This window comes from Marmota flaviventris, chromosome 1 (genome assembly GCF_047511675.1).
Source record: "Marmota flaviventris isolate mMarFla1 chromosome 1, mMarFla1.hap1, whole genome shotgun sequence".
Taxonomy (NCBI): domain Eukaryota; kingdom Metazoa; phylum Chordata; class Mammalia; order Rodentia; family Sciuridae; genus Marmota; species Marmota flaviventris.
The window spans coordinates 39217155-39231010 of record NC_092498.1 but is presented as its reverse complement, the minus strand read 5'-3'; the positions used below and the strand labels follow the sequence as shown (position 1 = coordinate 39231010).

The following is a 13856-nucleotide window of genomic DNA, read 5'->3' as shown; positions in this document are numbered from 1 at the left end:
GTAGGTATCCCTCATACCTTACCATAAATCTAATCCACATTGCCTCTAGCATTAGCCAGACTACTTTTGTGAATATCAATATAATATAAAAATTAAGCAAAGAAGAGATATTGGAAAAAGGAAACTTATTGAGTAGACAAAAATGAGTATTAAATATTAGAAAATAAACTGAATGTGTGTCTAAATTAAATATTAACAATTAGATTTCCATACTTCTACTCCTCTAAAACAGCATTATTAATATGAAACAGCTTATGCCATACCATTAAAAAATACTATGCTGCAATATCCCAAATGACAATTCTCCTTTCCCTAAAGATAAGATTTAGGATAGCACTGGAGGAAGGCAACATTCTTCACAGAAAAATGAGCAACCTAGAAGTTATGCAATGTTTATGATACAACATAAAAGCTGCAGTTTCATCTTCACTAACATATAACCGCTGATAGCTTGCTGAACATTATTTTGTAAGAAAAATCACCAAATCTTACATTAAATTTAATTAAAAATAATCACTGCTATGTAAACCTTCTATAAGCAGAAAAATGTGAAGAAACATATAAAGCATAAAGAGAAAATTTACAATTTAAGCTACTTCAGTGATATGAAAAAAAATAAGTATTTGGTAAAGAAGTAAACTTTGATGACTAAAACACATTAACAGAAATGACAGAATTAATTATTATAGTTATACATGTGATGTAACAGATACATCTACATGTAAGACAACAACTCAATCTTTCTTTTGAAGAAAAACATATACATAAACACACAGACAAAGAGACACAAATGTGTTTGACTGAAGAATCTTGAATGTTGCATCTCTGGACCCAATGCATAAACCTAACTTTCAGTAGTAGAACTTCAAGTGGAAGAACTGATTCATTACTGTAGTTTTATGATAGGAAAGTTTGTTCTATGATGGAAATGTTTGGGTTTTTTTCCTCTCATTTCTTTGCAGAGATTATTTATTCACTAAATATATGTAAACATACTTCATATTTACTCCCATACATATAGCCCAAAGATGTGGTAACTACACTGATGATGGGTGCTACAACTGATATAAGAAACTTTAAAATGAATTTTTAGAGTCTGAGAAAATAATTATGCTGCTTTTTGTCCTGCTCTAAAGTATTCTAAAGACGTGCATTTTTATGTGGATATGAACAAAACTAAGTAGAAAAAAATGACCTTTTTTTCCATAATCCACTCAGCACCATCCAACAGTCCTATGAACAAAAGGGAGAGGGGATAAAAAAATGGGAATGGAAATCATCATTTCCCAAGTTTACAATTTAAAAAATTTTCTCTAAATGTTTCTCCTTGATGACGGAGATTGTGAGCTCCTTGAGAACGGTGACAAATAGTAGAAAGTCAATAGAGTTTTGTTGATCAAATGAATAAATGCTATAATTAGGAGGCTCATTCACTCCCACAGTTAAATAGAATTTCAAGGAAGCCAACTTAATATAATGAGTGATTTAGAGAAGAATCCCCTTTTCCCCAGACAGACAGATATCATAAAAATTGGGTGGATCTACCTCATTACTCTTGCTTTGAGATAGTGTCAGGCTATCATTGGTCAGTTCCTCATCATCAGCACTGTTTCTGCTAAGAACTTTACTCTTCTTCTTCTTGCAACCCCCTTCGCTAGCAGGGCTGCTATGGTCTTCATCATTGCCCTCATCATTCTCATCTTCATCGCTTCCACTTCCCTCATCTTCATCATCCTCATTGTCTCCATCACTCCCCTCTTTCTGAGATGCTGATCTCCCTTTCCTCTTTACTACAGTAGGTCGCCAGTCATTATCATCTTCACTGTCATAGTCATCCATGTCATTCAGCTCTTCCATGGAGACAAAATCCAAAAGTGGTCGGTTTCGACGAAGATTCCACTTTTTTGGCTCACTGACTTGTTCCTCTGCAGTAGAGGTCGTTGTGGGGGCAGAAGGGGATGCATTAACAGCAGGAGGACTTGTGGCTGGTGTAGTAGCCATAGCAGAAGCAGCCACAGTATCAGATACTGTTGTTTTTTCTTTTTCTTTCTCTTTCTCTTTATCCTTCTCTTTCTCTTTTTCCTTTTCTTTGTCCTTTTTCTTTCTAGGCCTTTCTCCATTTTCCTCTTCATCCTTCTTTTCCATTTTAATTAACTGTTTGTCAGATGACAGTATTTCTTCCTCTGCAGAATTTTTAAGTTGTTCTTCTTTGACTTTAATATCGTCATTCAGCTCTTCCTCTAAATTATTTTCCTCAGAATCACTACAGGAACCTTCTCCACTGTCCTTTGAAGGATCTTCACTTCCATTACCACTCCCTTCAGAATCTGTTGAAAATATGAGAAAAAAAAAACCACACATATGTATATACATACACACACACACACACAACGCTGACACAAATGAAACCACCAAAATTTGTGAATAACTTGTAAAACAATATAAACAAATTTAAGTCAAAGAATGGTAGACATTCCCAACCTGATTAAATAATAAATCAATGAAGTTGATATAATGGTTTTAATTCAATATAGCACTAATGAAGATGAATATATGTAATTATAAATTGAAATATACTTTAAAAAGAGGAGCTCTATTTTGTGTCATATTTATTTATTTATTTACTTACTTATTTTGTGCTATATATATATATATATATATATATAAACTCATTTATTTCATACCATACTTGGTATCCCAGAGGCAATACTTTTCTAAAGTAAAAATACTTTTTTTTAAATTGGGCCCTTGATTTTAACTGAATGATAATATTATGTAGACAAAATTCTTCTTCCCTTACATCTTCCTTTTATAAACTATATGGACTTACAAGTAGCAAAAGTGTCACATCCAAAACAAGATAAATCTGATCCCCCAAAGTTTTGTTTCACTTATTTTCCCTTTATTTAGCAAAATAAGCATAGATATGTATATGTCAACTTGTATCACATCCCTGACAGACCAAATCAATTTTAGATCAAGTACACAGATCAAGACAATAGCAATGGCACAGAAAATGGAAACTGAAAAAGAGATTATCAATTTTCCTGCTTTTTAAGATGCTATCTGTAATAATAAAAGAAGTCACCTAAACTTTCAAAAATTCTAGGCCCTAGAAAGGAAATAACTGATGAATAAATGAATCCATCCTAGAAATGAACCATCATGATAGTTACTGAAAAGATAAGCAGTAAACAACAAAGTGCTCTTACAGACCTATAAGCTTTCTAGTAAGTTTCTTCCATTCTTGCCTAGGGCAGCCAAGTCCCCAATCCAGCACGCCTTCATAACTGTCTAATCCTCTTTTCACCCAATCAAATAAATAAAAATCTAAAATATTTAAAGGGAAGGATAAAAGGAAGTGGGAAATAGGAGGAGAAAGAGTTTACACCAAAGGAAAATGAATTGTTTGTGCCTAAAACTAAGAAAACAGTAATGATGAATTAGTGAAAAAAGTCAGCATTTCCACACCATTTGAATTCCTATGAACCCAACTTGTTTTAGTCTCTATAATTAACTGGGCATTAAAGGTGAAAGAAGTTGTCTGCAATTAGTATCTGGTATCTAAAGCACCTGAGAAGCACTACACAAACGACTGATAAAAATATCCTGCAAATACTCCATTTATGCATAATGTGTTAAAGTGCATTCTACTATCACATATAACTAATTAGAACAAATAAAAAATATATACAAAAAAAAACCCTCACCAAATTGAAAACAATTCAAATTGTAAAATGCATTTCTGGTCACAATGAGTTAAAACACATGTCTTCAAAAATTAAAAAATAAAAAGCAACAAATGTTAACTGACCTTATGAAATCAATATCAATCTCAAGATTATCATGTAAGTATGTACAACTTACTCAGGAGTATTCTGAAAAACACCCATCTTAAACAACCTTGCATATAATATCATAAACAAGCAATACCTTGAAGATTAACAATTCCCTATTTCAAAGCTTTAGAGCCAGATGTCTTTCAAATTTCAGAATTTTGCAGATTTTAGAAGGGTGGCATGGCATACATACCATATACTCCCAATGAGGTCTATGTTACTGTCCTATAATCAATTACAATATTTCTCCGGCACAGAGAATAAATACCTGCAGGATGTGAGAAATAAATACTCCAAATGATCTGTGGTTTTGCCATTAAATAAGGTTGTGCCAAATTTAGTAAATACTTTTGGATTTTTTTAGTTTCTTGGATTTTAAAGAGTATAGGCCTGATATCACTAACAAATAAGTGACTTCTATTCAGTCCAAGAATTTTACAAATAATTAACAAAATTCAACCCAACCTACCAAGAAGAATCATCTCTGGTATAAAAAACAACCAAAACTTCTAGATGTTTTAAAATTGTAATCCAATAAATAATAACCAGAGTTGACTAAATACTTCAAAGGCAAAGAAGGAATTCTTTTGCATGTTAACTAAGGAAAATTTAAACATGAAAAGGTACTATTCTTCTAGATCAATTTTCTAGAAGTCTTTTCAGCAAAAAAAATCCAATGTTAGACACAAAAGTGAAGATTAACTGGCACAGAAGTATGGGTACCTGATCAAAACTGAGACCAATCCAACTTTGCTATTACTTGTTAAATGTTACAAAATGTCAGGGATTTTTGTGAATTTGTTTTCTTTTCCATTGCCAATGCCAATTATTAATTACTTTTAAATGTAGAGGTACACTGATATACTTTGATTTTGTTTTTGTTTTGTAATCAAAAAATTTTTTTAAAAAATTAAAATTTTTGCCAGGTGCAATGGCACATGCCTATAATCCCAGCAGTTCAGGAGGCTGAAGCAAGAGGCTGAGGCAGGAGGATCACAAGTTCAAAGCCAGCCTCAGCAAAAGAAAGGCACTAAGCAACTCAGTGAGACCCTGTCTCTAAATAAAATACAAAATAGGGCTGAGGATGTGGCTCAGTGGTCGAGTGCCCCTGAGTTCAATCCCGGTACCAAAAAAAAAAAAAATTAAAATTTTTATAATATTTTATATTTTTTAATACATTATTAGAAGAATATGAAATTTTCCCATAGATTGAAATCCCAGTAGCATGTCCAACCCTTTATTCACCAAACATAACACATTACTCATACTCCAACTGCAGGGATCAGAAATATATCAAATTTTATCTTTCTTTGATATCTGAAAAATAACTTCTTCATCTGATTACTCATCACTTCTTTTTGGTACATATGCACTTCAGGGATGGATATAAACAGTATTTATAAGCACAGATGGGTCATAGCAAGAAAACAAGATCCTTGGTTGCCTATATTTTTAGAGGGTGAAAAGAAAAAATTTCCTACAAAATCAAAGAACGACTCTATGATATGTTCCAAATCTATCATCCCTATATGTCCTACACCAAAAAAAAGAAATAATAGCGTGAAGAAATGAGAAATGAGCCAGATATGTCAAATAAAGCTACTCAGGCATAAGGACAGAGTTAATTACAAGTCTACAATAAACTTTTTGCATCACATTAAAAAAATTTTAAGTTGAAATTCTATTTCCCATTTGGTTAACTAAAAAGTAACCTTTTTTAAATACACGTCAGAATCTCTCCAAAGAATAGCTATTTCAACTAACAGACCGTTGAGGAATTTTAACAGAATTTAATAAATGAAACTTCAAGAATTCCTTCATAATATTCAATAATAAAATTAAAATTATTTTAACTAATGACAATCATCAATACCATTACAACCAATGCTTAAGTTTTGTTCATAATAAATATAAACAATAAAAGCATTATGTTTCAATTCAGAGACTTAATTTTGCAATATAAATAATCCTTTTATTCAATTTCATCAACCTCATTCTATTCATCAAGACACTGCAACAGGAATTAGTATCATAAGTATATATAATACATAACAGATCACTATGTATTACTTATTCAGAATTACCATCTTAGAGGTATCTTTTACTAGTTCTGTCTGTCTCTTAATACAGCTCATCCTTTACTCCTGACTCTAGTTCCAGCTGTGTCATCTTACCTTTTCTAGGTAAATCAAATCCAGTGATTATGAAGTGGGGACAATTTTTCCCCAGAGGATATCTGCCAATGTCTGGTGCCACTGGAGACAATGGTTGCCAGGGACAGGTAGAGAAGACATTATGTGTGTTCATCTAGTAAAGGACAGCAATGCTGCCAAATATCCTACAATGTATAGGATAGGCCTCCATAATAAGGAATCAACCAACACAAAATGTCAACAGGGCTAAGTTTGAGAAACCTTCATAGTATATAAGGTCTGAATATGACCTCATGAGACTTTTATGGGTTTATCTCTCCTACTGTTCCTTTACTCAGTCCTTGTCCATAAACATAAAATGACATTTCCAAACCTCGACATCTTTAACATTTAATGTTTCCTTCACCAAGACTGCTGTCTATCTAAATCTTCTATCTCTTTCAGTTCATTGATCAACTCTTATCTCAGTGAAACTGTTCTACATCTAAAATAATCTCATTTCCTCTTAAAGACCTGAACTACACAAATCAATCATCATCATTTGTGTCATCTACTATTTTATTTGATTATTCTAATAGAATTACTATTTTGTTGTGAATTCACCATAATGTCTAGCTAAGGGTTAAACAAACTACAGGTGGTCAATGAATATATCTTGATTCAAACTATAACACAAAGCAAAATACAAGTCTCAGTCTGACTCTCATAGTTAAACTATTTTCTGTCAATACTATTTTCTGTCAATACAGTCTAACTAAATTAAGCATGAATCAAGAAATAAAGTTAAGCTAGGCATGGTGGCTCATGCCTGAAATCCCAGCGACTCAGGGAGCTAAGGCAGGAATCACAAATTTGAGGCCAGCCTTAGCAACTTATCAAGGATCTCAGCAACTTAGTGAAATTCTGTCACGAAATATGAAATAAAAAAGGCTGGAGATGTGGACAGTGATAAAGCATCCCTGGATTCAATCCCCATACCAAAAAAAAAAAAGGGAAGAAAGCTAAGCATTCTACTCTGTGCAAAGTACTTTGGGTGGGTGGAATGGTGGGGGAGGAAGCCAGGACACGCTGTTGCTAGTTTGTCTTCTTTCATTTAGAACACTCTATTTATATAGTAAATAAATATAAGCAGTCTCATACCTGTCTCCAGTCCTAGACCCCAGTCTCAAATACAACCACTTTGACTAAGTTGAAGCATGAAATCAGTCATCAATAGTAACTGTATTAGATCTATAAAACTGGGAATTTCATATGGTTCCACCTAACATTTCTACATATGGTTCTTATGGTGGCTATATTACCTGTTTTAAGATGAATTAATTTTAAATGTTATTTACTTTGTCAATAACCACTTGCCAGTCTTATGGGCAGGTCATGCTATAGCAACTGTTTTTTTTTTTTTTTTTTTTTCCTTTTTTTATCATCTGAGAAACACATGAGCGAAAGTATGTTTAGCTTCAAGGATGTTAATAACCTTTTAGAATTTTTAATATTTATTCTTTTATTTCCCACGTTTTTGATTGGTGTAGTTTAGTTGGACACATGGATGGGATTTGTTGTTACATATTTGTATATGCACACAATATTGGTATTCATTCTTAAAGCCTAAAAGAAATACAAAAAGTTTTATAATCAGAATTTCAGATTTTAAGATGAAAATATGGAGAAATTGATGCAGAGTACAGTTAGTAAAAACTGAAGCCAATCAATCTAACCATTTTAAGATTAAGTCTAAAGAAGTCAGCAGTTCACTCAATAAGTCATTTCTAGATGTCATGAAAAAAAAGACTTAGCCAGACAAATGTTAGCTACTGTCTCTCCACTTCTAGTTTAATTTCCTATTTATAAGTTGGGCTGGGATTCCACAACTTGGACATGTGCAAAACATCTAGGGTCTTTTTTCTTATAAGAGTCTAATAAATGAACTTCCTCAGGAAGAGAACAGAAAAGAATCGACGTAGAAGCAACGGTAATCTAGAGTAAGACATCGCCTCAGCTATGGGGAATGTCAATGCACCTAAACCAAAAGGGGAAAAGACAATTCAATTTCTGTTGACTATTAATTATTTTAAACAAAATTATTTTCTACTAATTTCCCTTTTACAATAATATATGAAGAACTAAATAGACAAATTTAAACTCCCCAGGAGCCAGGGAGGTAGGAAGGTGAACCATGAGTGCAACACACTAGTATTATGTGACAAGAAAGAACAGAAGATATATATATATGCACTTTTAGGAGATATATATATCAGCCTAACAAAACTCATCCTATCATGTTTCACAAATAATATTTCCCTTCAACTATGATTAGGATTTAACAAAGTCAGGAAAATCTACTTAAGTTTGATACCACAAATTATTTTGCTAAAGAAGTTTATGTTTGATAAAGATTGTTTCATCCCTTGTAAAGAAAAATAAGAGCTGAGAGTGACTCCATTTCAATAAACAAAAAGAAAAAAGTATCTATAATATCAGTATTCATTGTCACAGAAATATTAAGAAATACTTAAGCTCTGGACTTTATCCCACAATAATATTCAAAGAATTGACTAAGTCCTAACTTTCTGAGAGCTAATCATTTTTGTCCGTTTTCAACCTGGTTTAACAAGCAAAACTATACTCTAGCAGGAATATTTTTATCTGTCAAGAGCTTCACAAAGAGAAGACAGTTGGATTTTATCTACTTTCCCTTTTTTTTTTTGAAAGTACTAAATATTAGAGACTCAACTAATTGGGAGATAAAGTTTTAAAAAGTGAATAGAGATAAACTTAACAACTTTTAATTGTTGGGAGTGAACTCAATTAGTAACCAGAATATCCAAATGCTGTTAGTTCAAGATTACATCTATCCACTCTTGGGATCTAAACAGTGAAAAAAGTGCAAATTCTGAAGTCAATTCTTTACTGCCTGAGTGACCTCAGATGTTCTTTAAACTCAGTACAACAGTTACCTATAAAATGATACCTCCTTCACCCTTCACAGAGTCATCATAAAAATTAAATTAGATACGCAAACAAAAAGTTCTCACAATGCAAATGCTGATGCTATTCAAGTAATTCATAGCAATGTAACTCAACAAAACCTAATTTCATCCCTTTTGTCATACGTAGCAGAAAAAATAAAAAATTTTTAATTAAGATTTTTTTCTTCTTTAAAAAAGAAGAAAAAATCAGAGGAAAGGAGCAAGATATGTCTAGGCAAAGTAAACTTTCTGGAAGGATAGCTAAAAACTATTAAAGGGATTGAATGTGTGTTTAGTTCAATGAGAAAGTGTTTGCCTTGCATGTAAGAGGCCCACAAAAGGAAAGGAAAAAAAAGTGTCAAAGGGGGGAAATTGAAATAACTTTTATTTTTCACTTTATCTAAACTTCTATCAAAAGGGGCAGATTGCAAATAACTTTTATAATCTCTTCCATTTAGAATACTTTGTTTCTAAAATTCCTTCAATCAAAACTTCATATAATATATATACATGAGACACAATGAACAAAAGCATACTTTTGTTTTCCAAATCTTGTACAGTATGAATACATGACCTTCTTAAATTTTGTTTTTAAAATCACCAAATATAATGAAGTAGCAAGAATTTATGCTTTATACCTGAAAGATTTCTTTTTTAAATATTTTTTAGATGTGTAGACCTTTATTTTATTCATTTACATAAACTTCGTGCTGAGAATCAAACCCAGTGCCTCACACATGCTAGGCAAGCACTCTACCACTGAGCCACAGCCTCAGCCCCATATACCAGAAAGATTTCTGAAAGGAAGACTCCACAAGGTCCAGCTACAATTTTTAGAACAGTTTTCTATCTGGTCAATTTTATTCTTATAAGAGAGCTAACAGAAAAAAGCAAATCTCCCCTCACAGCAAGCAAAGAGAGTCGAAAAGAACCCTGTGCTGAGCTATTCACCGTCCACATTACTCTTATGGTATTATTCTACTTTTGTTTATCTCTAGACGTTTTCCTCTGTCCATAAAATAAACATAGATATATTTTAGATGTAGAAAAAATGGAAATGCTTTTGCCCCTTGGAAAAAGTCCTTCCCTGCCTGTTCACTATCTTTGTATAAGTATTAAGGAAAACAGAAGCAAGATAGGATCTACTGACAGGATCTTGGGGAAATATGGAAAATTAAATGGACAAAATAAATGAAGTTATGTGCTTTCACTTTAAATCGGCAATTTAATCAAAAATTGATTCTTTTTTTTAAAAAAAGTCTAAAAATAAGTCCAACTCTAGAAAGCTGGGAAAGGGAAAAAGAAAGGAAGCATTTACCTGAAGCATCTCCAACTTTAAAATCACTGTCATCTGAACTATCATAATCAAGAGCTTCTAGGAGAGAAGCTGCCAAAGGCTTCACCTGCCTCCTCTTGGAGCTGCGATCCACTGTTAAGAGAAAAACATGACATTGTCATTCATCATCACACCAAACACGGCGAGAGCTGTGATGTTGAGGGAAGATAAGGATAACTTCGTGCAGGGAATCTTTCTCTACCATCTGGGCAATTGGCGTCAGGGAAAGGTAGGAGTGGGGAAGAGAGCTGAGGAGGGCTTCAGCCCACTAAGGTGAGCTGCTAAAATGAGCATCTCCAGCCCCGGGGTGCGGCCAACATCAGTTCAGGCCGGCCAAAATCCAACCTGACCCTCTCCTTGCACAACTTATAAAGAGGTTTCTGCGACTCACTAGCAATCCCTCATTAAAATACTGTAGCAGTCAACAGAAAACGCCAAGCCCAGGGAATAAACGTCGGGTTCATTCCTAAGGACTGGGGAGGGTAGCTTCCAAGAACCGTCCAGGATCCAGCGGTTCCCGCCCACCCCCTCCCAGCTCTCCCAAAGCCCTGATACAAGGGCTGAAACGGGTCTCTCTCCCCACAGAGGCCTCGGATACACTTACTAAGGAATCCGTGAGGTGGTCGTTTGGAGGATACCTAGGGAGAGGCTGCGGGACCACAGGCAGCCCAGTCACCGCCGAGGTCGGGGACTGGGGCGACGGAGACAAGTCAGAAAGATGCCACTTAAAATCGGCGGCGCCGATTTTACAGGGACGCTACCAGGAGCAGCCCCACCTTCACTCCCGCCCCCCGCCCCCCAGTTCTAGCCCGGCCCCCGCTACTGGCGCCCCCTCCCACGATGCTCCCTGGCCAGAGGCGCCCTCCGGCCCAGGCAGCGCGGCCAACACGGTGGCCCTGGGGAGTTAACTTCCCCCGGTTAAAACCAATAGAAAAAAATAAAATAAAGAAAATCTTTATTAGCCTGCACCAGAAGCAACAAAAGACCCACAACTTGCACAGTCTGAGAACGACTGCCTGAAACAATAGGGAAAGCAACGACCCGGATACAGCTCTGAGAAGAAGGAAGTGAAAACGCAAGGGTAACTGCGGCCCTGAGACCAACAGGAGCTGAGAGCGCGTGCGCTGTCCTCTCAGCCGCTCTCCCTCCCAGGGTATAGGAGCCGAAAAGAGCCGAGTCCAGCCGAGTAGTGCCGAACAGAAGAGAGCACGCTTAGATTCCGTAAGGCTCCGCCTATAGCCCCTAGGCCCCGCCCACCCTGAACCTAGTCTTGCCTCTCAATCCAAATCATGGGAGACCAACTCCTGTTTCTGGTCTTTGTTATTTAAGGATTTATTTGGAGTAAACTTAGAACAAAAAGACGTTTGCTGCCTTAACCCTCTACCAAAAACCATAAGTGATACAGCTACACTACCTGCTACGTCAGTTAAGAGTATCTTGGAACATGCAAAAGATTATTTATTACAAAAGGGTAGCACAGAAATCATGAGGCCTTGCTTAATTGCTGCTGTGAAAATTATTAATCAAACAGAGAAAAAGAGTTTATTTAATTATATTATATTCATTATATATACGGAACTGTGGACCATCATTTCCACATAAAGTAAACTCAGTACTTTGCTAAGAGAAAAAAGAAAGAACACATGCAGGGGAAAAATTCCTTTTCAAAGGTATAGTGTATATTTTCTTAGATTATATGTCTACATGAATGTCTTGAATCCACTTAGGAAATTTATTTTTCAAGATAAATGTTTAAACCCATAAAAATATAAGGACAATATGTACAACCAGATATGGCAGTCTTTGAACCATTTCAAATGTCACATTTATTCTCAAACATGTTAACATGTTTTTAAATGTTATTAAAGGTTAGAATTTGAAGCAGTTTTAATAGTTATTTTAAAATATCTATATCAAGGGTAGAAAAAGGTTTGGAAGAAGGTGATTCAGTTCATTCAAATATACTTTAAATGGCAATGTTCGTAGCATGCAAAGTACAGTGTTATGAAAGACTAAATTTGCAGGAATCAAATCATATAATACAGTGGTGGAGCTTATTCTTTAAAGAAACATGTTAAATTATTTTGCAAAAGTAAATTAGAATTGTTCTGGGGGGGGCTGTAGCTCTGTGATAAAGCACTTGCCTAGTGTGAGGCACTGGATTTGATCCTCAGCACCACATAAAAATAAAAATACTGTGTGTCCACCTACAACTAAAAAAATATTTAAAAACAAAAAAGCAAACTGGAATTTAATTGTGTAATATTAAACTCGAACAATATTTAGTAAATACTTATATGGAGCAATTTATAGGATGTAACCTCTGCAATAGTTATTGTGTTTTCTTTGCCAGAGCTTAAGGTAAAGTTGAAGATTTAGTTAGGTAAATTACTGTATATTGTGTATAAGCTTACGGAAAAAAAAAAAAAGTACACACGCTAATACTGGAGGAAGCACTCAGGAAAAGCATCCTGTAGAAAATTATATTTACAGACATAAAGTATCTGAATTAGTCAGAGAAGCAGGGAAAGGAGACAGATGTTCCAAACCAAGGAAAGGATATATATGCAAGTGCACAGGGCTAGGAGAACCTATTGAAACTGAGTATCTGATTGGTACATAAAGATGTTGAAAAAAATAAAGAAAGAAAAAGAAATAAAATTTCAACATTGGAAATTTGGGATGTATTTTTTGACAAGGTTTGGATCTGAATTCAGAGAGGACCCTATTACCAGTAGAATATGAGATATTGCCAGGCACAGTGGCACACCCCTGAAATTCCAGTCACTTGGGATGCTGAGGCAGTAGAATCACAAGTTCAAGGCCAGCCTCAAAAATTTAGTGAGACCTTGTCTCAAAATAAAAAATAAAAGGGGCCAGGGATAATGTAGTTCATTGATAGAATGCCACTAGATTCATTCTCTAGTACTACAAAACAAGAAAAATAATCAAAAGGAGAAATAATTCAACCGTAAAGAAGAATGATATTACATGATTTTCAGGAAAATGGGTGGAACTTGAGACCATTATATTAAGCAAAATAAAGCCAAATTCAGAAAGTCAAGGATCATATATTTTCTCTCATATGTGGAAGCTAAAGGGAAAAAAAATAGGTAAAAAAAAAAAAAAGAAAGTGTGGGGGGGGAGGAAGAAGCGGGGGTTTTATGAAAGAAGATCCATATAATAGAGGAAAGGAAGAGAAGGAGAGAAGAGCAGAGGGAAAGTAAGATATTGGAGAAGGAAATGGACCAAATTACATTGTTACATTGTGCATTTACCAAAATGTAATAACAAATCCCCCTATTGTGTATAATTATAATGAGCCAATAAAAAGTATGGGAACAAAAAGAAGCAATGAGAAATAAATGGGCCGGCTGGGCTGGGCTGGGCTGGGCTGGGGTAACAGCTTTAACAGCCTTTGAGAAATTTGAGAATAATGAAAAACTCAGAGTTTTAAATTCTTGGCTTGTCCCAAAAAATGAAGAGTTTCTCTGATTGCTCAAAAACAGGATTTCTCAATTTTTATAATATGGGTGTTTGGGACCAGATAATCTGTTCGTGG

At 34.7% G+C, this 13856-nt stretch overlaps 1 protein-coding gene across 2 annotated transcripts in view; it reads right to left on the bottom strand.

Moving 5' to 3' along the window:
* Positions 1 to 11069, bottom strand: part of Phf14 (PHD finger protein 14) — a 186574-nt gene extending 175505 nt beyond the window's left edge. For both annotated transcript variants that reach the window (XM_027926462.2, XM_027926463.2), the window contains exons 1-3: positions 10899 to 11069; positions 10277 to 10387; positions 1546 to 2327 (exon numbers count right to left, since the gene is read on the bottom strand). In XM_027926462.2, coding sequence (XP_027782263.1) covers positions 1546 to 2327; positions 10277 to 10387; position 10899 — 894 coding nt within the window. In that variant the 5' untranslated portion in view covers positions 10900 to 11069. The remainder of the gene's footprint in view (positions 1 to 1545; positions 2328 to 10276; positions 10388 to 10898) is intronic.
* Between the last annotated feature and the right edge of the window lie 2787 nt (positions 11070 to 13856).